Here is a 26461-nt window from a genome sequence, read left to right on the forward strand (position 1 = left end):
GCAGGTTAAATGGACTGGAAGGCCAGCACTTAAACTGCTTGTGAAAAACAAGATTGACTTGTTCATATCATGGCTTCAAACTAGTATGTTTGCATTGTGTGCCTTCTAGGTTTTGGTTTTTTAGATTCTGTTTTATAGCCGCAAACAAAAGGTAATTTTTGCAGACATCTGTTAAAAACACTGTCAAAGTAAGGTACATATAATAAGGTGCCCTCTTCAGCCATGAATTAAATATCCCTCTTAAATATTTCCTAGTGATCCTTGGTTTATTTTTAAGCACTAATAATTAATTTCAGAGCGTTGTCTTGAATGAGTAGAACTTTGGAGATAAATCTCTGTGTTTTAATGCCTTAACATGTATGTTAGTGTATTATAGATACAATATTAGGCTCCTGATGTGTGCACTGTGTTGTAACACAACAGCTGAGCATGACTGTTGCTGTCTCCAGGGTCAATGATTGTATCCTGAGAGTAAACGAGGTGGATGTTCGGGATGTGACACACAGCAAAGCCGTGGAGGCACTGAAAGAAGCAGGATCCATTGTACGATTGTATGTCAAAAGGAGAAAACCAGTCACAGAAAAAATAGTGGAAATCAAACTTGTGAAAGGCCCCAAAGGTACGTTGGAAATCTAAAGTATCTGTTTCATAAGGATAGAATTGAAATTGTTCTTGTAGAATGCCAAGTTTTCTTTTAAATGATGAAAAATGTTTCTGGTTCTATCTAGTAATTTTTAAGTACATTGAAATTGGAGTAAAATACTTATTTGGATTACCTAGTAAGGATGTTTGAGAGATTAAAAATAGTTTAGGGAAATTAATTACTGGGCAATATGACTATAAATATATAGATGCTATAGCATGATGATGCTTACAGCTCTGCTGTGCCCATACTTCACAAAGCATGAAGTAAATTATCTAGATTTTGGTTTTCAGAATTGTGTATGTGTTATATCTTTTCTAGAGCTTTATTTTCAAGAAAATTATGGAGTTCACTTGAAAAGGCATCAGAATTACTTCAGCCAGACCCTGATTGTATATATTCATGTTACATAAGGAGTGTTATTATTTATGTAGGAATTTAAATCCAATGATTGCAAAAAAGGTTTCTTGAGTAATGCCTTTATCTTCAAGCAGGTCTTGGTTTCAGTATTGCTGGTGGTGTAGGAAATCAGCATATACCTGGGGACAACAGCATTTATGTAACCAAAATCATCGAAGGTGGGGCAGCACATAAAGATGGCAAACTTCAGATTGGAGACAAACTTTTAGCTGTAAGTAAGAGCTGCATTTTTTTAATAGTCATTCACTTTTAGGCTCAAGAGGGGCATGATTCAATTTGTGGTTAAGCTGCCTGGAAATCAGTGGTAAAATTAAATCTGCATCACTCAACACCATCCCATCAGGAAATCTGAAATCTATTCCTCAGCCCAATGTTCCATGCAAAACCTGTATAAATCAGCATATTTATTTCTGATGCCTGCTATTATTTTTCTGGGATCTGAGTGACAGAATTGTAGACAAACATACAATGGAATTGTTTCTTTTTTGAAAATAGAAGAATGGAATGGAACTCCTTGTACTGGTGGCTGGCCAGCCTTTAGCCAGCCTGTAGTCAAGCTGCTGCTTATGTTGCATTTCAGTGTTTGTCATGCTTTTGAATGGGGTTGTTATTTTTTTTAAAAAGCTTAAAATAGCTTCAAAGTTGAATTTTTCTATACACAAAGTAAAAAAATCTCTTCAACTTCCTGAAATTCAATCCACAGTTTTTTTGTCCAGATAGAAAAATGAGAGCCATAGCCATACATTGCAGAATGTAACTTTCTGTCTCTGTGTTTAAGTTGTACTGCAATTACCAAATAATGCAAAATGACTTTTCAGTCTTCAAGAGTGGTAGGAGTGAAAATCTATTAAAAAGATATCAACAAAAGGCTTTTAGAAAACTTGTAGGAAACTTATATAATTTCACGGTATCAGATATGTCTGGGGCATGTGAATCCTAATAAAGACTCTCAATGCCTGTTCCAACAGCCTTCAGTGAGTGTCCAATGGAAACAGTACATTTTTCTGGGTTCAGAATGTTTGTTTTTCTCTTCAGGTCAACAGTGTTTGCTTAGAAGAAGTTACTCATGAAGAAGCAGTGACTGCCTTAAAAAACACATCTGACTTTGTTTATCTGAAGGTTGCAAAACCCACCAGCATGTTCATGAATGACAGTTATGCCCCTCCTGACATCACAAACTGTAAGTTCATCTTATCTTTCTGATTTAATAATTTTCCCTTTAAGGCATTAACATATTTCATTTTTAGTATTTTAACTTTTGCAAACTTAAAAAATTATATGAGGCAAAAATCTGATATAAGTTGATTAATGAGGAAAATTATATACTATACTGAAAAACATCCTATAGCTTGTATACTGAAAAGACAGCAGCAGCAGGGCTCTAGGTGGGTTTTTGTGGCTGTCATGGCCCAGTCCTAGAGACTCAGTGTTACTCATCACTTGCTGGTGAGTAAAAGGGGAGAGAACAAGTATCTTATGCTCTTGGGGTGTGAAGAGTAAAAAGCAGTGCACTCTGAGGGTGTTCAGTCTCCTGTAAACTAAGAGGTTGGTGATGCTCTGATGTTTTTCCCATTTTCCTGGTTTTGCTTGAACTTGCATATACTTGAATTAACTGAACTGGGAGGAGTTCTTGCTCTGGTGCCTTCCTGTGAATGTGTTAAAAAAATCCATGTTAACTTATTTGAAGTATGGCTTCAGTTTTGACATAATAATTGATAATTTGAATGGAAAAACAGTGAATGCTGTGTGGAAAAGTAGGTACAAGAATTTCTTTTTGACATAAGGGTACTACTGACAAGAGTATTTTCAAAGTCAAACATACAAATCCAGAAAGTTCAGGGTTGAACTACAATGTAAAGAAATATTTGAGTTGAGTATACTTAAGAGGGTTATTACCATTTAGTGGCTGGAAAATGGAAGATAATGATATAACTGCATATTTCCAGACTGAATAGACTGACATTTCTGGATTACCAGTTTTACTCATGTTGTCACATAAAATGGTTCTAGGGGAGACTTATTTTAGGTACTGCTTTGTTTCCTGCCATTAGATATATGCAATTGATATGTAGCACTGATCTGTTTAGGTACTACTTCATATGAAAGAAAGGAACACTTTGGGACTGACAGATGTAATTGACAACAGTATGTAAAGAACAACAAACTAAAGTGCAGCACAACAAAGACTGAAGTACCTTATAAGCCCATCATTTATTGGCAATAGCTACAGTATCTTAAAATCTATTTGTAAGCTTATTGAATTACAATTTGGAGCTAATTAGGTTTAATCTCCACTGTGTTATTAGAGGTATGCTCTGGAAGGCTCTATTCTTTGACATATCTAATTTTCAGCCTCCACTGATTCTTCCCCTGTTTTCTACTCATATATTTTATGGTTAGAGAGCAGCCATTTTCCCTTACTGTATCTAGTTTGTTCAATAACCTTTCCCACTGTTTTCTTGGAAAGTAGACTTCCTGTTCTCTCTCCATATGACTGGTCTTTTCATATATTTCACCTGGAATTCATATTTTTTTGGAAAAGAGAAATCTGATTTTTACCCAATGTTCCTGGTAATGTTGCAGTAATGCAGTTGCACTGCTGTGGATGGGGATGTGACAAATCTTGAAGTATCTCATCTCTTACTGGTGCACCTTGACTCAATCATTGGAATATTTACTTTGTTAATCTTTTGTGGGGTCAAACACAAAAACTGTAGAAAGTTTGAGGGGGGGAAGGTAGAGAAGGAGCTGATTACTAGTAACTTGCCCAGTGTTAATAAATCGATGACAGTGGCAGAGGTGGCTGTTGGTTGTTGGACCTCTTGTCATGCAGAGATATTCATTTCTCTCAAATGGTGGATGAGCTGGAGGCTCAGTTCATTGAAGGCAAGTGCATGATAGCACAGATCCATAAGAGAGTGCCTTCTTCAAGAATTCCTTCTCAGCATGTCCAGTGGCTGGACAGATCAGGGAGGTTCTGTCAAGGGTAATCCCTCATGACTGCCATGAGGATGTCCTCTGCCATCTTGCCATGAGTCCCTAATTTCTCAGGAAGTGTGACTTGGTGTCACATCCATTACCAGAGATAAATGGCCTGGTCACACATGTAGGCTTCTTTTGTCCCATTACCATCCTCCCTCCAGAGTTTCTCTCTGTTTGCTCTCTCTCTAAGGGTGATTTGAGAGATGCTGGCATTCTGTGCAGCCCAGTATCCCATCCTTTGTGGGAAGTGTATTTCTATCCTTATACTGAGAAAAGCCAGTTTCCTGACCCTGTCATGTACCTCAAGCTCCAGCAGCTGCTTCTGGGAACCTTTCTCTTCCAACTCAAGTATTCTGAAAAAAAAAGTCATGGAAGTTTTTCTCAGATGCCAGACATCTCTCTGTCTTTTAAAGACTCTTGACAAGGTTTGTGGGCTGTCTGTACTTTTGAGTAGGTTTTCTGAGTTGTGTTTCATTTAGGTACAGTTCCCTTGAGTTCTCTATCTGAAGATACTGTTTTTCACTGTTTCTGGTAGACCAAAGAACATTCCTCTGCAAAGTGCTGGGTTCTTTGATGAAACTTCAGTCTGTTTCTTTTCCTTACAACAGAAGAGTCTTTTCTCCTCAAGGGTCCATGAGCTTCTGTCTCTGTTGATCTAAGTGCTGCTGGCTGTTATTGCAGCTGGTGAGGAGACTGAACCTACTGCTGGAATTTTGAACCCAAAGCAGACCTGAAGGTCTTGCTGAGGTGTTTAATGACTTAATTCCAGGAAATCAGCTTAGTCTTTTCCTCAGTCTTTCACTTATGAAGCACAACTGTGTGTTTCTGAGCTGCTAAATGTTATTTTTCTAATACAAGGCAGAACAAAAGCTTTTCCAGTACCTCTCAGCATTTGCACATTTACACTGGAAATCTGAAAGGGAGACATCAATCTCCTCAAAGGCTGATTCTGCTTTTGCAACCAGAAAGCCTCTGCTTTCTGTAAGAGGCTGATCAGTTAGATAGAACTCCTACCAAAAAATGGTGGCACCTGTATGTAGTATTTTATACTGCATTTAGCAGAGCAGTACAGGGCTCAAGAGCTTTAGATTGGGGATTCTGAAGTGCTTTTGCCAGATGGCAGATATTCAAGAGGTATTTTCTAGGATCACCTGGATTGTGAGGTAATGTTGAAACAGTTACCAGGCTTCTTTCTTCACCTACTCACATGCAGCTCTTTTGAGGCATGTATTTGCAATCCTCCTTCCTATTTCTGTCCATCACAATCCTTTTAGCCAGGTTCTTAGGAGTTCAGTCCTACCACAAAGGAGAAGTAAGATTTGCACAGAGGCTCCCTGTGAACATGTCTACCACAAGTGGTGTTAAGTAGAAACTCTATAATATGTGAACTGCTCACTTACAGAACCCTTGGGAGGTTTTTTTGTTTGCTTATTTTATTTCTGGGATGTTTTTTGCTTGGTTGGTTGGTTGTTTGCTTGTTTTGGTTTTTATTAAAATTCTCATTTTATCAGAAATATCAAGAAGCATGGTGCACAGTGCTTGGTACTGTGCAGAACATGCCATAGATTGCTCACTGTGCTAACTTCTGTGCACTTGGTAGTTAATTCAAAAGTCCAAATTCAGAATTTGAAAGTGGCTTAATATTTTCTTGACAGAGATGACTGCTTTGATACAGGCCTCCTTTGAAGACATTATCAGTGATGCATTTTTGACTCCTAATTAATATCAAAGTATTTTTGTGCTTTTTTGTGTTGGTATAGTATTTCCACCCTGCACTGAGAAATAAAATATTGGAAGGGAGGGAGTAATCAGTTTCTTCACTAGACATGGATGCCTTATCATTTCTTAAATGGTCTAAGTATGGGAAGAGAAGAATATGTAATAACAGTAAAAGACACAAAAGTTTTAATTTTATTGCCCGTTTTAGAAATTATACTTGTGGTTGGTGTCCTCAGTTTACAGGTAATAGGAAAATAATAGGAAATCTTCCATTTTTTCTTTTTGTCTTTGTAAAGGAGAGGGTGGATTTGGAAATGGAATTACTTCATAAGAGTCTGACTTTTCCTGTCAAAGCAAGTTGATTTTATGCATGCGGTTTTCTGTTCATCCAAAAGACAGTTCCTTTATCAGTTCCATCAGTAATAATATTTACCTGGAAATAGAAGTTTAGACCTTATTTAGGATTCAAAAAGTGATGACTTGCCTTTTATTTCTGTCACGTTCCTCATGAATATGCTTCCGCTATAATTTCCATCTGAAGCAGTTTCAGGGGAGGTGCAGGCATGGTTTAGTGCAGGAGCTCCACAGAGAGCAGCCTCTTTGTGCCTTTATAGCTTTGCTTTCATAGCACTGAGAGCACCACTGAGAAAGGACCAGACTGTTCCAAGTAAGTAGCACATGTGAAACATCAGGAAGGATGCAGCCTGTGCTCTTGTGGAACTGTGCACAGGTCTGAAATAATAAACTGTTATATTGATCAATAGCTGACTTTTAGTCACAGGGTGAAAGGATAAAAAATAAAAAAAATAAGGGAATGTAATAGGTGGTGTGTATGTTTCTGAACACAGTGCAGTTAAAAGCTGCAAGAACCTGAAAAACAATCAAATGAGAAGTACTGTAAGCCAATGAAAATAGAATTTCTATCTAATCTTTTCCTATAAAATATGCATCATTATGGCTACCATTGGCTTGTTAAAAGCAATTTCAAATTCATGTTGTGGAATGAGATAATTTAGTACAGGAACAGAATGTACAGAGCTGCTGTACTGTGCAACAGTTGTTCAGGTTTTTTAATCAGCACCCATTTTCCTTTAGTTGGAAAAGAGCTCATAATGTCTCACATTTCATTTTTAGTGCTTTAGCTTTAAAATTTTCTGAGAAAAAACAAAATAACTGTATTTATGTGGTTTTGTTTTAAGCAAAATGTGTGTGCTTTTGAACTGCTGAAGCTGTTAATAGTGGATTTTAATGCTTGCTGATATGTTGACAGTTTTGTCCTGATGCATATGATGCCATGTGAAGAATTTACTACACACAGGTTTACTAGAAGTCTAGAACAATACAGGCACAATCCAGCCCAGACTGGGTGGTTTGGAATGTATATGTATATATATATAAATAGCAAATATATAATGTGTATATATATTTATCAAGATTACTCTTGATGTGTTTGTATATGATCCAAACTTTTTAAAAATTGCTTAAAAAGGAAAAAACAAAAGGAGAATGTGCCGATTGCTTCATTAATCTGTCTCATGTATGTTTAGTTAAAGAGCTTTGGGTTTATATAAATCCTCAGAGGTCAGCTACCCCATCAGATACAGTAAGTAAGGGCAAAGAGTCTGGCAGCTTTAATAATACTGAATCTGTGAAGAGTCCCCACCCTTCATGTTTAAGCCTCAAAGTTTGAAGCATGTATGCCAGGAAAAAGCCATTTCCAATTGTAGAGCATTCTTTGTAATAGCAAATAGTGGGTATGGCTGTGCCTTAATGAGCACTTCAAATTGATGTGCCTAACTTGGAAATATCATGCACCTTCTTAATTATTTATTGGAACAATTCTCCTGGTGTTGTAGATTTTCCATCAATTGTAATCATTAAGATGCTAAATTTCTTCTGGTATGTGTGTTGTGGTTCAGTTAAAACTTTCCTTCAGTCAAGTTAAAAACAGCTTTTAAACAGATAAATCTCCAGACTGTTCCCATGGGCTTCAACTATCCACAGTAACTGTTTTTTAAAAAGTTTTATTTGAGACACAATGAAACTGAAAAATTTGCTCACTGACTTAGTGAGGAGACTGGGGAATGTACAGATTTAACACGCTATTTTAGAACTATGACATTTATAATATATAATTTCAACTGATATGGTTTGTTGTTGAAAGAGGTCACTTCTTTGTTTCATTTACTCCAACTCTTTTTTTGGTATTATCCTAATGTGTTTTCTTGTTTTCCTTCCCCTCCTGTGAAGCTTATTCTCAGCCAGTGGATAACCATATCAGCCCATCTGCCTACCTGGGACAGTCCCTGCCCCCAGCATCCCCAGGGAGATACTCACCAGTTCCCAAGGGAATGCTTGGAGATGATGAGATCACCAGGTAATGAACAACCCAAGTGTCAGATTGATTAGCCAGGGCAGCTCCAAAATGTGATAGTGGGCAAAATACTAGGGAATGCTATATTTTATTTCAAGAAATAGATGCTAGTTTTTAACTCTTGTAAATATTGTTGTAAGGATAAAACTATGTATATTTATATGTATATATATATACACACATGCTTTATTTATCAATCCAAGAATAGCATTAAAAGCAGAAAGCCCTAGAAATGCTGCATGCATTGACAGGGCTTTTTAGGATGGTAATATGAGCAGACCAGAGATTTTCTTATTTTAAAGAGTATTTGGGTCCTCCCTGCCCCCACAGACAAGGGTTTGTTTTGATGGACTCTAAATCCAGAAGGGCTGGAGAGCTCTTAATCCTTTCCCATTAAGAGACCTTTCATTCCTTCACTGATTCAGTAGATTGCATTAATCTTTTGTTCATCATTGATGATAAAGGGAAGCTCTTGTAATTTTGTTGCCCTTCTGTTCTGCAAGTATAGGGATGTTACCCTGCACTTTCAGTATGCTGTTGCTGAGTTCTGTGTCACACCATCATCTGATATGGCTAATGTCACTCAGATTCCGAGGCAGGGTCCACCCAGGATTGAAACCTAAGTGGCATAATAAGCTGGAGAATTGATTTTAGTGTAGTGAAAGGTAGGATATGTCTTTATACTGATTTTTAATTTAGGATTAGGTAGATATATAAACCAAAATTATTCTGTCCTATTGATATCGTTATGGTTTTATTGCTTTCCTTTAAAATTACTGTAAAAGACAGTTTTTAGATTTCTTCTAAAATGCAAGGCATATTCAGAAAATGTTTAGATTTTCTTTAACTTACTTTCTCATATTACACTCTCCATCCTAAAAAGAGATTTATAAATTTTGTGTTATTTTAAAAAGATACTGCATCTTTTTGTTTTCTCTTCTGTTCTGTTTTTGTTAATGTATTGGTGTGATCCAGAGCAATATGTATAGAGATTTTCACAATGTAATTTATTTGTAATAGAACAGTACTCTGAAAAAATGAATATAATAGTTAATGGAGGTGAAATTTAAGAAATTGACCTTAAGATGATTTAATTGTTAGTGCAAAAATTGAGTGACTTTTAAAGATTAGACTAGATAATACTTTGTTTTGGAAAAGAAAGCAGCTTCTTACTTTATCCTGTAAATTAATAATTAATACCTCCAAATACCTAATGTCCATTAATTGTTCTTTAGTGCTCTCTAGTGATTTTTGAAATGCAGTGCACAGTTTTTCTGCTTTATTAGAAATGTCTTTTTCTGAGATCATTTATGCTTTACTTGTATTAAATCGAGTAGCAGATAATAGATTTTTGGAAGGAGTCTTTCTGCATTAGAATGTAACTGGCTTTGTCAATATTTTTTCTTTCCTCCCCTCATTCAAATTAGGAGGGGATCCTGTGAACAAAAGTGCAACAACTTGGTTTAGTTTAAATTCTTCAATTGCAGTTGCTTTACTAAATTTGAAAATTGTATCTGAAATGTCACAACCTGCACTGATCTTCTTGAACAATATGGAAAGTATTAAGTAATGACATTTAGTGCTGAATAGGATTGTAGCACAATAGGAATTTATTTATATATTTATTTATACATTTGTACATACTTACAGGTTTGTTCAGTTCACCTAATAACAAAGAAGGGATTTTGTTTTGCATCTAGGGGCTTTTCTAATTGTTTATTTTACTTTTCTTCATATCTAGTGACCAAGATTTCATATTCTTTTCTTTTCTTTTCCTTCAGGGAGCCTAGAAAGGTTGTCCTACATCGAGGATCAACAGGTCTTGGTTTCAACATTGTTGGAGGAGAAGATGGAGAAGGAATTTTCATCTCTTTCATCCTTGCAGGAGGGCCAGCTGACCTGAGTGGAGAGCTTAGGAAAGGAGATCGTATAATTTCTGTAGGATTCTTTGTTTCTTTTATTCAAACAGCAAAAAAAGTTTCCCCCTCCCTGCATATTAATACAAAGTAATGATATACAAAAAATGTTACTAACAGAGCTAAATTTGAGATAATGGAACAGATATACTTCCAAACTATCTTTGAGAACTTTAGTCTGCCTCAGTTTCTCATCTATTACCTGATTAAAATAGCACTTCCCTCTCTGAGACATTCAGTGAAGACAGTAACTTTTGTAGCTGAGGGCTGTGTCTCAATTGAAAGAATACAGGTTTCAGAAATAACCCTTCTAATGAGGTGGAGATACTTGGCTGCAGTGTCTAAAACTGGGTCTTTACTTCCTGGAGTAACTGCTGAACCTCCTATTAGTCTTAAAAATATGCATCTCATACCTCTCTAAGGGCTTCTTCTATATTAGTATTGAAGGTGATAAATATTTTGTGTTTCTTTGTGAAATTACTTAATTTATGGAGAATCATTTATTTGGGCAATTACATTGTATTTTGGGAGTTATCTAAAAGGAATTATGTCCTTTTAAAAGCTGTTACTAAAACTGGTGTTAAAGCACATCTTTATTTAGTTTGAACTATGAAAACTGCTCTTGGTCTAAAATGTGGAACACACATTTCTGCTTCATTTTTTGGTGATGCTATTTTTAAATCTGCTGCATTGAAAACAATGCCAGATTCACAGAGGGTGTTGCCTGTCACTGGGTGTGGTGACAGCATGGTCTGTAGGCATTATTTGGGTAAGAAGGTCCCTGAACCATCACAAAAAGTAACATTCTCTCTTTCTTCTTAAAAAGAAAAAAAAGCACTCTTAAACAAGAAGAAAATTGACCATTAACTCAGTAATATACTGTGGTAGGCTCAGTAGTTCTTAAGAGGGGTATATGTGAGAGAGGGTTTTATTGACTCGATTTCAGGAGCAATGTTAGGAACAGTGGAAATACACACACATGGCATGGAAACTAGTTTGTATCCAGTTAAATTTTTTTCCACAGATGTGTGTTCTGTGGTGATAAACACAAGCATTAATTTTGATGAAGGGCTTTTTTGTATTACTTGTAGGTAAATGGAGTGGATCTAAAATCAGCAACCCATGAACAGGCAGCAGCAGCTCTGAAGAACGCAGGCCAAGCAGTGACTATTGTAGCTCAGTACCGTCCAGAAGGTAAGGGCTGCTTTACACATTCAAGTTCTCTTGTACAAATTGAAACTCAGAGAAAGATAATCACCAGTGTCCTTCCAACAAACACCTCTTCTGAAAAAAATAATGTTATAGGTGTTGTCATATATATGTTAGCATAATGGCGTGTGATCGGATTGGGATATCTGCAAGTGTTGCTGCCATGGCTTGCTACATTTCTTGCTTTCACCATTGCAGAATCTCTGTTTTTCAGTAAATATCGCCACTGTCATAACATGAAAATTAATCCAGTAAATCCAGAATTTAATAGAAATACTCTATTGTTCTTTTGTATTTCCAATTGTCTTCATGCTTTAATATGGTGGTTTTACATGCTTTAATAGTAGGAAGATAGAAGACTAATTCCTTCTGCTGGTGTTGATTCAGATGACCTGAGGAGACCATCAGGTTTTCATTCCTTGATTTCACACTGAGATGTTATTTCTATTTATCCAGCAGTTTCCTCTGGTCCAGATTAGACTGCAGCTGATGCTGATTAACCATCCTTGTGTGTTCTGCAGAACACTACATCATCAATACACATATTTGTTCTCTTGTATTTCTGCAGCACATTTCAAATGCCTCTATTTGAATCTTTAACAATTTAATAGTCCAAAATTAAATGCTTGAGTCTGTAAACTCATCTATTATTGGTGTTACATATACCAAGACATTTTTGCTGTTTTATGAACTGTGACGATCAGCAGCTTTCTCCAATTTTGCTAAATTGGTTGGCTTAGCACTGAATCTTCCTTGCAGAGACTTGTGTGTGTGAAACTTTCCTTTGGCAGTACTGTCAAGGGGTAAGTGTCAGTGTCCATCAGGAGTGGACATGGAGCAGGACTGCTGCCTTCATCTGTTAGGTGGCTGATAGCAGCACACTTCAGTTGTTCTTTATTTCTTCTATCCTGACCTACTCAAATGTTTGAAGCATTAGCTTTCACATTCCCCAGTCCCACCACCTGCATCACATCACATCTCTGCCCAGACCCAGGAATTCTGTTCATAGTAAGGCCAAATGATTGGTTTTTCTGCTTCCTGGTCAAATCCCTGCAGCCAACCCGTGTTGCCAATGCCTGTATTGTCTCAGGGGCTGTATCTTGGTCACATATTCCTTTGCTGTGGTCCAGGATTCATTTTCTAACAGTGCTCACTCTGAGGCTGCCTTTTAAAGAGAACAGTAAGGTCAGCATTGGCTCTGAAATTATTGCTTTGGCTGTGTGTTAGAATTGTCAAATATTCAAATATTTCTGTTGATACACATTTGGTCTATCCTCTGCATGGCTCTTCAGTGTTGTCAACTTTTTATGAATAAATGTGTATGTGTGTGTTTTTATAATTTTCCTCATTTTTTGTTTCTGCCATTTGGAAACAGGTTAACAGGTATTAAAATATTCATAAAGTTGTTGTTCATTATTGCTATTTCTCAAATATCTTCATGAAGATGGAGAGCATCAGTTATAACTGCTTGTATTGCATATGTATTTTATTTATATTTATGAATCCAGCAGGATTTTGTAAAAGATGCTGACAGCTAGGACAGATCAAGGAGATTCTAGACATCCATCAGAGTTCATTATAACTGAGTAAAGAGATTCAGTATGATAGGAGCATTTGGAAGACACTTGGGACTGGCTCACTTCATTCCCTGTTATTGTATATGACAGTTTGTGTGTTCATAGATGTGGTGGGGAATGCTAATTTATGGTTTTACATCCTATCACATTTCCTATTTTCCCATCATAAATTCCCATTTGTCTTTCTCCTCCTATTTTTGGGAAAAGAGGATTTTTGCAAGCAGTTCTGTCATAGGAAAGCCTGAGTTAGACTGTAGAAAAATGAATCACTGGAAAACTCTTCTCATGCAAAGGCTTTAATTTTCCATGTCTCACTCTCCAAATCCATGGTAACTAAAATCCTAATTACTGGGTTTGGGGTAGGCTATTATGACTGAATGAAATTGATTTTATTGAATTTGGGTTTAGATTATGTAACCACTGATTTTTCTTTCCCTTAAATCTCCACAATGTTCCTTGGTTATGGAACATTTTTACGTTCTTTAAAATGTCTTTCTGGGCATTCCTTTAGTTTCCAGGAGTGATCAGTAAATTTGAGGGATGCCTTCATAAGTTTTTCTACTCCACTGAATTAAATTTCAGCAACTTGCCAGCACTCTTTGGGACAGGTAAAAGCCAAACATGGAATGTGAGTGTGTTGTGCTGTTTACAGAGGTGGCTCAGGCGTCAGGCACCCCCATAACTGTGCTCAGTTGACCTCAGACTTTCTCCTTGTAGACTCCAGGTTTTATCTTGCAGCTTGGCAGGAGCTCATGTTGGAAACTGGTCACCTGTTGGGTTGTGCTGGTGCATCCTTCTGTGGTGCATGGATGCCATGGGTGTCATACAGAATCTCTCTGGTTGGACACATCAGTGGGTTTGGACCTGTGGGGGCTGGATGCTGCAGAGGGATCTATAGCAGGAGATGAGCAAGAGTTTGTGAAACAGGAATTATCCTGTAGAAATGGGAATTCAGGATGTTGTTCTCATTTTCATCTCTATTTGGAAGCTTTTACTTATTCCTTTGCTGGTACTACAAATTCCTACCTCCTTTCAAGACATCACTCATTAATAAAAAGGGATTTTGCTTTACTGTGAATTCAACTGGAAAAGAAATACTGTGACCTGGAGCAGTTTCAAAGCAAGAAATGTTGTTTCAGTACACAAAATTGTTTTTTTAAGCCATTTTGATTCAGTGGTTTCTGATCCATTTAATTTTCCTGCTGCTCCCTGGCTCTGCAGACACCTCAGTGCCACACTGCTGTGACTCTGGGTTCCTGCAGAGCCCGGATGGCAAGGGAGAATTGTAATGTTGGTGCAGAGGAATGAGAGGAAGCAGTTTGGATATATGTGAATCTCCTGGCGGGGGGATTCAGGATGGTCAGCAGTGTGATGGTGCTGCATAGCAGGGACACAGGAACCTGAGTGCCTGAAGGGAATGTAGTGAGGGGAGGAGCAGCAAGGGGGAAGTATAGGACTGCACAGGATTACAGTTCTGGGAGGGCTCTGTGTTTCACATTGATACCCATTGTTACATTCATTCAAATGAAAAGGTCGTCTGAAATGTGATAATAATGTTGCCTCACAGTTCAGAATTTCTGCAAAGTTAGATTTTGCCATTCCAGAAAGGTATGAGGTGCAGTGGGCTGCCATACCTTTATTATTGTTTGAGTGCATTTAAGTGTTTAAAAATAATAGAATAGCCAAACAAATATATTAAAAATGTGAAAATATATTTGATTGAAATTGGATAGAAAATAATTTAGTGGGTTAAGCTTTCTATTGTAGTTATGCTCTGCTAGATCAGAGCTGAGCTGTACTAAGGATGTGGACAACATTAACTGCAGTTATGTAAACTGTGAGTCCTGCTCTCGGAGGGCCTTGAAGAAGGCATCAGGCCAAGTCTGTTGGCATCAGCAATCACTCACTGGTCACCTCATCTTTCTCCAAAGCAGGGCAAAATTCAGATAAGGCTGTCATGACAGAAAAGGGTGCCAGCCCTTTCTGTTTCCCAAGGATTCACCTGACATACCAAATTATAATTTATTTTCTGAAAGTGGTAAGATGTTTAAGTGATCAGATTAGCTTCATGTTCTTAGGTGATCTGGTGGATCAGTGTAAGATTAGGGGAAGGTGGAACAAAAACATCAAGAGAAGATTTCAAAGGATTTTTGTAAAGCATCTTCTTCTGAACCTGCATTATTCATGTAGGTAGTTAACACATATTCTTTCAGTTTTATTAATGGAAACTGTTTTCTTCATTCTCTCTTGTCTTTAAAACAAATGACTCAAAAGAAAAAAAGAAAGGAGGAAACACAAAAGTTTTATTAGTGTTCTCTGTGCAGTGGCCAGTGTGTGGCTGATTTTCTGTTTACAATGCTGCATTTATGTAATTCAAAAGAGAATAACTAAACTCTGGGAAATGGTGCCAGTTTTATATGTATAAGCTAAGACTGTTTTCTGAGCATTAATTTTGAAATACATTGTGCATCTTCTGTCTGCAAAAGCCTAGCTGGGGTAGCATGAAGCCAATAATGCTTGTGCAAAACTTAATTTTCAGTAATTGTTTTTTATTGAGGCTGAGCTTCCCCTGCTGTATAGATGAGGACATGGATTTTCTTAAATAAAGGTGGTTCAAAAGATCAGTGCATCCTGATTTCATAAAATGAAAAATTCTTTAAAAAAATACCTCAAAAAAGACTTGCCTTGTTTTTGGGTATGTGGTCCCTGGTTTTCCAGGTTTCTGTTCTTGCTTGTTTTGTACCTAGGTCTACTCATTTGCAAGTAATCTAGATTAGTCAATTAGAGTATTTTCAAAACTGGACCCTTGAAGATTAGGAAAAGGGTTTTTGCTATATATAGCCCTGATAGACACTATAAGGCGGCTTACACATGTTTTAATCCTTTAAATCCTCACTCCTACTCTTTAATATACTAAATAAAATTGCTTGTGAATGCTTGCTAAGCCTTCAGCAACATTTTTAGTGGATTCACCTCAGCAGTGTGTGGACCTAGTCTCTTTCTGAGTTTTCCAGGGTGTGTAGGAGGTGTTCTTAACTAAATACAAATGCAGTTTTTCTAATCTTTTGAAATTCCTTGGCACAGGCTTTCAAGTGATTAATGAGATACAAGCTCATTAAACATTAGAGTATATGAAAGTCACCAACAGCATGTGGAATTCATTCTGGTCTGTCTCCGGCAATGTTCATATCAAATGACAAGCATTGCAGCAAAATATCTCCTCAAAAATGATTTATGACATTTTTATTGTGGTCCATGCATTTTAAAAGAAAAATGGCAGGTCAATACAGAATCAGTATGATGGTGGCCATCCTAACTACCAGACTCCATTTCTCTCTTTGGAGGCACCGTGAAAAGGAAAATTGAATATTCTGCAAGTTGAGAAAAGACTAAAAATCGGTAGTTATATAAAATTGTCAGCACAAGAGTCCTGCTTAGACAGATCCAATAGGCCCTGCTAAAGAGGGCTTTCCATAGACAGATGGGAAGAGGGAAGCGAGGGGCATACTTTTTTAATGAAAGTGAACTTTTTCAGCTCTACGTGGGTTCGCTGCATGTAAGAGTCTCTGCCATCTGTTCCCTGTGCGCGCATCCCAGCTTCCTTCAGTCGCTGCTCCTCCTGTGCTGTGTGCTGAATTCCATCCCTTGTGCAGCCTTCTGCTCTCCTGCCCAGTTGCTGGAATGTGTGTTCCAGACCAGATGCATTTCCATTGCAGCCGTGTTTTCCTCTCCCCCTGCCTGCACAGACAGTTTTTCTGTGGATCTGTGTTTTGTTGCCCATCAGATGGGCAGTCCAGGAGAGTTCCATTGATCAGATCCTTTCTGGACTTCTGATTTTCTGTTCAAGTAAATAGTGACGTTAAAAATATTACAGATTTCTAGGTAAAATCACTTTAGCAGCTTGGAGTCAGAGTAATCTTCTAGGATTTGCTAATCTTCCCTCCTTTTTGTTTCTTGCAGTGGAATACATGCAGACATACAGCAGATTTAGTCTAGTTTTGCACCATCTGCTTATCCAGTGTAATTTTAAAGTTTAAACTTGAGCCCAGATGTATTCATCCTCTGTTCTTAACAACTGATTATGTGTCAACCTGAGTAGGCTTTGGGTTTTTTGCTTTGGTGATGGTGGGGTTCTCTTGGATAAATGCCATGAATTGAAGCAGGAGGTGCATGTGTTTCCTTGATCTCGCTGTTATGTCAGTAGATACTGTTCACTCCCTGCCTCTAAACTTCGTGGGAACTTTGAGAAAATTCTAGTCAAGAAAAGATGCCCTTATTCCAATGCTCTTATTTGATTGTGTTCTGTGGTAGTTTTGCTGCCTGCTATCCTTTATTTGATGTATATCAGCGGCAGCTTTCCTAAAATTGAGACCTTAAAAGTTGATTCTGAGTGAGGTTTCATTCACTGCTGTTGCATATACATCTGGCTTTGGAGCCTGACCAAATTCTTACTGAAAGTATTGAGAGGTCAGATTGTGTGGTTTTCTTTTGGCTTTGAATTTTTTTTTGTGTGGGTGTCTGTGTTTCTATGTACCACCATAGTTCTTATTAAAACTGTATTTCAGAATTTCAGTGGTTTTGATGGGTGTGGAAATTGGTAGCATATTTGTAGATGGAGTTCCAGTGGCCAGCCTGCTTCATTTGGGTTAAAATCACTTTTACCTTTTCATTTAAACAGCTTATGCCCTTTCTGTTACCCTGATAACACTACACCAGAAATCAAATGCATTCCTTCCCCGCCAAGCTCTTCATTTCCTGTTGACCAAGAAAGCAGAGTGTCCTTTTCATCTTGTTCATTATGCCTGTTCCAGCTCTAAATTTCTGGAATGTTGACATGACAAAACTTTCTTTAAAAGTTAAGTATTTATATGTGCATTGTATGATTTTGTCACAGCCAGGTGGGGTTTCCTGTGTTGTTCACTGTGATTTAGAGGAACAAATATCAAATTTGTCATACACTATATAAGGCTATTATGCATAGCATAAGAAAGAAAGGCACTGTAAAGAAAATAATTCTCTAGCATGTATGAGAATCTAGGCATGATAAGCTGAAGGAAAGTAAGAGACTGAAGATGCAAAAGACACTTGATATCCAACTCTTCTTAATCACAGAGATAGAAATATAACCTGTCCTAGACAAATTATAACCTCTTCTAGATAAATTAGCAGAGCTCACACTTTGCTTCCTAAAGCTGATGTTGAACCAACCCTACTTTGTCAACAGGGCACAGGTGCTGATCCTTTGTGTATCAGACTAACACTGCTTTTCTGGTGCTATCAAGAGTCCTGCTGCTGTGCTATTTTCTGTCCCCAGCATTAGTTTCAGTAGCACTATACCTAATACCAAGGTTTCTTTTTTAAAAGCCTCTGTACTTTTTAGCTCTAAACCAAATGATGGTGAGAATTCTATTCATCCTGTTCCTCCCAAAACCTTCTGTTAAGAGGAAAGTAACTCAAATTTTAGCTAGCTCTACATCAGTAGAGCTTACCAGATTCTGACTGCACAGTGCTTAAGCTTCTCCTAAATATGAAATTTCTTGGCACTCCTTTTTGAACATAAAGCCTTCTCAGTCCCAGCCCATTAGTTTCCTTTTTTTGCTTTATTCATATGGCAGGAGCCTCTGTGGTGAAATTATTCTCCTCCTTACTCCTACAGATGTCCCTGTCACTCATTCAGCACTTACTTCCCAGGAGTTCTGATGAGAAAAATTAAATTAGTTCAAGAAGCTGCAAGACCAGCAACCTGCAGATGAAATATAGGATAGAGTCAAGCAATACTGGGAAATGGCCTCCCTGGTAGCTCTCTTATATCGATGTGCTGCATAGGAGGAAGTCTGATTCTTTGATAAAATGACACGATACAGAAATTTGTATTTTTTCCAGTAGCTATTGCAAAGAGCTGCAGATTTTTTTAGTATTTAACAGGCTGTAGGACAAGGCTGGGATTATCTGATCTTTTCCATGCTTACTTTCCTTTCACACAGGGGCATACAAAAATCTTTTAGGTTTATAGTTTCTTGGTTACTTATGAGTAAATAGAGGTGACTTACCCAAGGCCCTGCAGGGCAGCAGTAGCACAGCAGGAGTGGGCTGTTCTCTCACTGCATCTGAGCCCTTCCCCTAAAGAACGCTGCTTTCTAAAAAATGTTGTTTTCTCACATTCCTCTTTGGTTACTGTCCTGTCATCTTACATTCTTTTGTTATTAGTGATAGCATCAGTAGTGGTGGAAATAATGGTTTTGATTCTCTTGTCAAACAACCTCAGCAGTTTGGTTTAGTGCTGGTAAAGTGTTCGATCTGAACTTCACTTGTAAACAGACACTAGGTGCTATTTTAAAACCTAGGGTATTTTAAAAGCTACTGGCTTTTGCTTATAAAGGACAAAAGTTAGGGTTATTGAAGAGACTCTTCATGTTGTCATAATCTGGACAGGGTTAATTATAGATGCTATCCATGCTCACTGTATGAGTATGGGGGGAGAAAGGGCTGCAGAACATAATATGATAAAACATTCACAGTTTTTAGATGGCTGTTGAAGGAACCTTTGTTTAGACATTTTCTCAAGATTTTTTATTTTAGAGTCCTTTCTCAGTCATGCACTTCCTGAATAACCTGGTGCCCACGGGGAGTGAGGGTGCAGCTCAGGAGGAGAGCTCAGTGCCCGGTGCAGCAGCTGCTCGCGGCACACACGCCCTGGCTCTGCCAGTGTTGACTTGTTGTAATCTGGCATCACGTGGTCTCCTGGGGAAGGTGGTGGCTGCACAACATTTCCTTTGACTAGGAAGGGTTTACAAGTGGATCTCTTGATCCTGAAGTCCAAACTATTCAGCTGAAGGAAAAACTTATTTGCTCTGAGTTCGTATTTTATGCTGACGGCATGTAAGTACCTCACTTCAGGAGATGTTTGTCCTGAAGAAGCAATTACTGTTTTCCTGGCTGCCTTTGTAGCTAAAATCAAATGCATTTAGCATAGTTTTATTAGTACACAGTGCTGCTTAAGAACACAATCCGTTTTTCCAGGATTAACATTGGACATAATTCTGTGGGGGCAATTTGAATCTCTAATGCCGTTTACAAGTGTATTGAAATTCATGCCAGAATTCTGGATATTTTTTTTACCTTCCTGAGCTTTCAGAGGAATATGGTCTTATTTCAGAAGATGTTTTGCATATTTCCCACCTTGTAGTGTTAAATTCTTTATCTCAATCAAATCCAGTCATTTTGAAGTACAGACATTTTTCATTTCTATTTCTTAACATTTAAAATTTAAAAAATGTAGTTCGTGGTTATAAACATTTATTTCACATATATGTTCTGAAGTTTCCTTTCTGTCATGGGTTAAAATTAATCTGTAACTGCCTTTTTATTACTATGAAGTTGATAATTATTAGTAGAAATATTTGTCTTCATTTGAAAAAAATAGTTACTGTGAACTATAATCACAGAATTGTGAGGTATAATATTCTTGTATATTTTCTTTGTCTAATCAAAATTATTTCAGATTTTCTTTCCATTTAATTGCTGACATTTGGCAGGAAATTAATTGCCATGCCTGTCTTGGTTACAGAATACAGTCGTTTTGAAGCTAAAATCCATGATTTACGGGAGCAGATGATGAACAGTAGCATTAGCTCAGGATCAGGCTCTTTGCGAACCAGCCAGAAGAGATCCCTCTATGTCAGGTAATTATCTTTTTCATAGCATTGCTACTGGGTTTTCCTGCTTTCTCTAGACTTACTCTTTTGGTATTTGGTTTTTGTACAATTATTTACCAAGTATTAATAAAGGGATACTTATAGGCAAATATAATAAAAATAAAGCTGTATTTAGACTGATTAATGTAATATAGCTGAAAAAGTAGTAATATCCCTGAGAACTCTATATGAACTTTGAAGAATGGTGCTATTGTTTCCTTTTTGTCCTTTCATTTGAGAGAGATGATAATCCTTCAGCAAGAACATATATTTCTTCTTTAAGTCAGTGTATGTGAAGTCTTAAAAACTTAGTTCAGTTTGTGGTTTTGTGACAGCAGTCTTCATATTCTCCCTCGTTCAGTACTTGAGTTCAAATTTATAGTCTTCTCTTTCTTAATGTTTGACAGATTTCCATCTTATTTCCTTCAGATTACTTTAGTTGTTTTCTTGGCTTCATTGAGGAACCTTATTTCTCTATCCGATTGAATTTTGTTATGGAATATTTTTCCATGGTAACCAAGAGAGAAAATGCAAAGCAAATGAACTGAGTATAACTCATTAATTTATTCATATCAAATTAAACATAAAGGAGGCTGAAAGGAAGTGGAAACATAAGAGCATGAAGCAGATGAGAAAATAGGTGGTTTCACAAGGAAATTATGGCAGTGTGCAGCTTATTCATGTGTCACTCAACTCCTACATCAGTTACCGTGTACTGATAAAGCATAACGTTTCAAGTATGGAACGTGGGTAAAAGGATTGCATTTTTAAAAATAAATTGGGTTTTGAGTTCTTCAAATCAGCTCATCTCTGGATTGAGTCAGTAGCCTCTTGGTAGGAGCCAGAATGTTTCAATAGAGCAGGTAAGCCTTCAAGTAGTTCTGGTGTTTGGGTTAAACGTGATTCAAAATGTTGTAGGACCTCACCGGTTTACCTCCAAAAAGTAAGCAGGTTCAGGTGCTGTTGACTTTTCCCATCCAAAGCAAATGGTGCTTTGTTCATGGTGTATTCTGTCTGCTGAGCTGTGGGAAGGGAAGCAAGTCATACACCAAGCAGTTCCCTGAGTAATTCCATTGATGCTGAGAAAAATCATGGTCCTTTGTTAACTATTTCTGAATGCTTGACACAAATGTAGCTAAATACTCACAGGGCTTCTGTTTAGCTTGACTGTAATAGGTAGTTTCTGTGTTTTGACCTGTTGTTTCAGTAGCTGGATTCTGTTTTCTCAGATCTGAGCCTACATTTTTTTTCTTCTTCTGTTTGCCCTAAATATTTTGGGGGTCAAAATTTAAATCTCTAAAAATAAATGGCTTAAATAGTAAGGGTCAGTGCTTAATACCACAGTTATCCATATCTTTGAATTTCCACAGGTAGGTAAGTGTACATATGGAAATTGTGCCAAGATCTTCGTTTCCATAATCCCAAGATCTATTGCTTTAGCTCTCATCATATACCTAAGCCCAAACTATTCCAAATGCTTTTATTTTGCTTGGTCAGCTATAGCCTGATTAGGTTCTAAACCCGTTATGCTCATGTCCACATATCTGATATTTTGACCCACTGACAAGCAGTTTCTCTTTATGTAGCTTTTATTCTGCTGATGGAAGTTGTTGAGCTTTTGACTTTGCCAGCTGCTGCAGAACTTGCAGCCTTCTCCAGGCTGCTGGCAGGAACCTTGTGGGAACTGGTTTCACTGAAAGTTTTTGAGGCTCAATATTCAGTGTTGGTATAAGTGTGTGCAAATATCTAAAATGCAAAAATTTCTCAACAAAAGTGCTTTTCTACCCACATCTCTTTACAGAGGGTGCTGCTAGGGCTTTTGGGATCTGCTTGTGTCATCACACCAAAAGCTGCCAAATACTGGGAGGCAGCTTAGTATGCACAGAAAGGGTTCTCATCTGTTCTGTCTTGTTTCTGATGTAATTTTGACCCCATTGAAGTAACTTTTATGAATATTTTCACATATTGCTAGATACTGACAGAACATGTTACTTACCCACTTTATTTCTTATTATAAGTCACTCTGGTATAGTCATACTGTACTTTTAATTAAATTCAAAGCCAACTTTAATAACTTCAGATATATTTTTTCAATAGTGCTGGGTTTTGGATATGCCTTAAAGGATGCCAGTTATGTAACAAAATGCTGAATTGAATGGTAAATCCACCAGTAAAATGTTTTTAGGCATTCAATCACAATTTCAGAAAAGCTATTAAATAAAAATACCATGAAAATCATCTCTGCTGCTTTCTCAAAATCAAATTAATAAAATAAAATCAGATAGATCATTGTATCCCTGTAAACATATCTTTAAAACTAGTCTGCCTGTAAACAGCATTTTTGGTATTATGTAATATTAAGGAAAAGGCAATTGTATTTGCCCAAAAATACAATTTGGAGTAAAATGGCAGATTTTTCTTTGTAATTGTATCTATATCAAAAAATGATGCACAGCAATTTGGAAAACAGCCCTTGGAGAGCAATCCAAATAGAGCAATTCAGCAGCAGCTGACTCCATTTGCATGTCCTACTGTCCCCCCCACACCACTCCCCCTGTCCCCAGCTAATTCAGATGTACTGATGTGTCTTCTCTTATTTTGCTTTATATTTCTTCTGGTCTTTGTTCTGCGACAGATTTTCTTATAGTGTTTCTGGGTTTGCATCTGATCTATGTCTATATAGATATATATGCTCACCTGGAGATTCAAAAAGCACATGTGAGATACCTTCATGGTATCAGGTTTCTGTGATAACACATGGAGTGAGAGTAAATCTGTTCCATATTTAATCTCATCTTCTGTGGCAAGTCTCAGTCTGCAATGTGTGCAGCATTCAAAATTAAAAATTACACTTACCTTTGTGCATTCTTCTGATCAGCACAATACATTCCGAATTCAAACAGTGGCACTGATTTGTGCTTGAATCACAGCAAAAAATGATTATGTCTCCAAGATGAAGAAACGTAACAGTTTTACAATGACTAAGAAATTTTACCTAAGTCCTTTGGAAAAATAAGATCTGCTATTAGCAGCAGGCTAAGTGTACTTGTCTGCTGCCGCCTTTATGGTATTCTCAGAGTTCAAACAGTAAGTTTCAAAAAACTTTCCCAAAAACTCAGAAAAAGAGAACCTCCTTTACAAGCTGACCTTCATTTATTGTGAAGTGGTAAAATTAATTATTTTTTTATGAAATGGAACATAGAGCTGCTTTTGCTGAAGGAATTCCTGGTTGCTTTGTTTATTGAAGAAATGCTTTGGTGGAATTTGGTCAACAGCCTATGACACTGAAATTAATGCGTGTGGCAGGTAAAAAGATACTCTGGAAAATTTGGCTTTGTTACACAGCCATTACATTTTTGGCTTTGAAGCATAAACACTCATGAAATATGCAGCCTAATTTCAATTTCTCTAGACTTGTGGATGAAGGAGCTGAGTTACCTTTTCAGTGCTCCTGGGTTCCTGAGTAATGCAAAGTGAAATAAAAGAGAGGACTTGGTGCTTTCTCTAGAAAATATTTTTAAGACTTCCCATTTAAACTTAAATAGAACTTCACAGTAAATATCATGGATCTGCATTCAAAACAATAGTTGATGAGGATTACTAAATTTATTTCTAAGTTAATTTGTGTTTATAACTTACAATAAGTAAATGTATACATGGCATTTTTAATCTGTAAAAAAAGTCCCCATGCAGGAAGTTAATAGAACTGTATTTTTTATATTCCAACTTGTAGATAAATGCATCATCTGGGCTGTGAAGTGCCTTCTTGGTTGATGATGTGCCAGGCATAGAGGAAAAGCCATGTTAGTCACTTGGAATCAAAAGACATTCTTGTTAATTCTCTTTGCTTTTGAGGTCATTTATAGGATCATTAGCAGTTTGTGGTACTCCTATAAATGTTAGCTGCATAGTTTTGTCACTATTATGTGACACCCTAAATGATCTTTTTATACAACTATTTTCATCAGCTTTGACTTTTTTGCCCAATAAAATTATTTTTCTTGAAGTGACTTTACCAGAGAAAATGTGTTTGATGAAACTGCCTTTAATTGTGCAAAACCTGCTCTGTGTAACCATTTAGCTTGTGGGAAAAGCACATGTTGACAATAATGGCTTTATCCATTTCTGCTTCCATTTCACTCCTGAGCATCTTTTCTCATGCAGTCAACATATATGTTAATGCTATTAGGCCAAGCTCACAGCTTTTATAAATTTATATGCAAACTCAAAAATAGAAGTAAAAAGTGGAGCTGGTGAAAATCATTGCTTGAATGCTAACAAGAAATCTCAGGAAATAAATGTCACGATGCATGTAATTAATTCAGTGAAAATGTATACAACTTGAATCTGCATTGAAAGTACATACTGGATTATGTGCAGTTTATTTTGAGATATGAAATTACATTTGTCCAGAGTGTTTCTTGAACAAACGTGTAGAATAAATATGGAGGAATAGCTACTTCCCATCTGTATCATTTTCTTACCTGCAATACTTTGGCTATGTAAAAAAAAAAAAAAACAAAAAATTTCTAATTTTTAAAAAAATAATCAGGATATGTCTCTTAAGTATGCTGGGGAATTAACCCAAAATATCTTATTATGAAGGTTGCACTGCTAAGGAAGGTGGTATTTCAACCTCCAAGGTATTTCAAATTTGAAGGTCTGAATTTGCTTATAAACTTAAACTAAAGATTTAAGTATAAGGCTCTTCAATATTTTGAAGCCCCTTAAAATTTTGTCTTTTTTTTAGACTTTCTAAAAATCTTCATTAAAACCTTTAATCTTTTAGGATTTTTTAAAAAAATATTTTATAGCCTAAGAAAGGTATGTTTTCTTAAGCAACTCTGGTTTTGCAATAGATGCTGAAAATGAATTGGTATGACAGAATATTTTGAGTTTTTTCCCTGTAAACAACTAGTTATTGGTTATGAACACATACAGATCACTCAGTGCTTGAGGAAGCAAAATTCACAGAGCTGAAGAACATTTTGGAGCAAACAGGTTTTGACTTTCTGTGATATTAAAAATCTAGCAGAAAAAGGTATGTAAGACCAGTGTTCAGAATGAAGAAACAAGCTGAATTTGGACAAGGAAAATGACACCCTTTTAAATCATCACAGTGTGATCTCTTGGTACTGTTTTGGCTTGGTATCGAGTGAGTTGAATTCGGGTATTGTTCAGAAAGTGCAGCACTGACAGCACGTGAGCTGGCAGATTAAATAATGTTGAGGATTTTTTGAACTGTGTCATGCAAGCATTTATTTCACATAGGTGAGGTTCATGAACTATTTTCAAATGTGAAAGAAGTCCTTTAGAAGGCAGAACCTGAGCAGTATCTCTTGCTGTTTGCTAAGAGACTCCTGTCATCTTTCTTTTCCATGTCCTCATTAAACCCTCAGCTGCGCCAGGGAGAAACAGACTGCAGATATCTTCATTTCCTCAGGGAACTTGTCTAGGTAGAAAATGATCCAAAAGGCAGAAAAGATATGACTTGTAAACTAGATCAGTTCCATATCATGGTGGACCATGGGCCTTTCCAGACAATTGTGCTTTCTTAAGCAAAAAGGGGAACAGGATTCAGTTGCATAAACCAGTGTTGCTGCCAGAGGCAATGTTAATAAAACTGTAGTCATGCAGCTGCTGCTCAGGTATTGTGAGTGCCTTTTATTTGAAAACAGGCTTACCTTAGGAAAATGGGTGAGATTCTCTCAAAAGGGTCAGGAAATTCCTAAAAGAATTTGCTTAATGTTCTCTGCCTTTGGGTACTATGGTACAAAGTGGTGAGCAGATCATATTTCTAAGTTATTTTTCCTGTGAGCAGTATACTGATGAATACTGATTTTTATTTTAAAGACAGTACTAAACTGTACTAAATTACTAAATAGTTTAAATTTTTAACTTGATATGGAAGTGTACTTTACAGAGTT

At 37.0% G+C, this 26461-nt stretch overlaps 1 protein-coding gene across 14 annotated transcripts in view; it reads left to right on the forward strand.

The window, feature by feature from the left end:
- Window positions 1-26461, forward strand: part of DLG1 (discs large MAGUK scaffold protein 1) — a 140573-nt gene that overhangs the window by 93685 nt on the left and 20427 nt on the right. For all 14 annotated transcript variants that reach the window (XM_059478846.1, XM_059478847.1, XM_059478849.1 and 11 more), the window contains 7 exons: window positions 450-619; window positions 1138-1274; window positions 2099-2243; window positions 8015-8141; window positions 9920-10076; window positions 11146-11248; window positions 20408-20522. In XM_059478846.1, coding sequence (XP_059334829.1) covers window positions 450-619; window positions 1138-1274; window positions 2099-2243; window positions 8015-8141; window positions 9920-10076; window positions 11146-11248; window positions 20408-20522 — 954 coding nt within the window. The remainder of the gene's footprint in view (window positions 1-449; window positions 620-1137; window positions 1275-2098; window positions 2244-8014; window positions 8142-9919; window positions 10077-11145; window positions 11249-20407; window positions 20523-26461) is intronic.

The sequence above is a fragment of the Ammospiza nelsoni genome, chromosome 10, assembly GCF_027579445.1.
Source record: "Ammospiza nelsoni isolate bAmmNel1 chromosome 10, bAmmNel1.pri, whole genome shotgun sequence".
In the NCBI taxonomy this organism is placed as follows: domain Eukaryota; kingdom Metazoa; phylum Chordata; class Aves; order Passeriformes; family Passerellidae; genus Ammospiza; species Ammospiza nelsoni.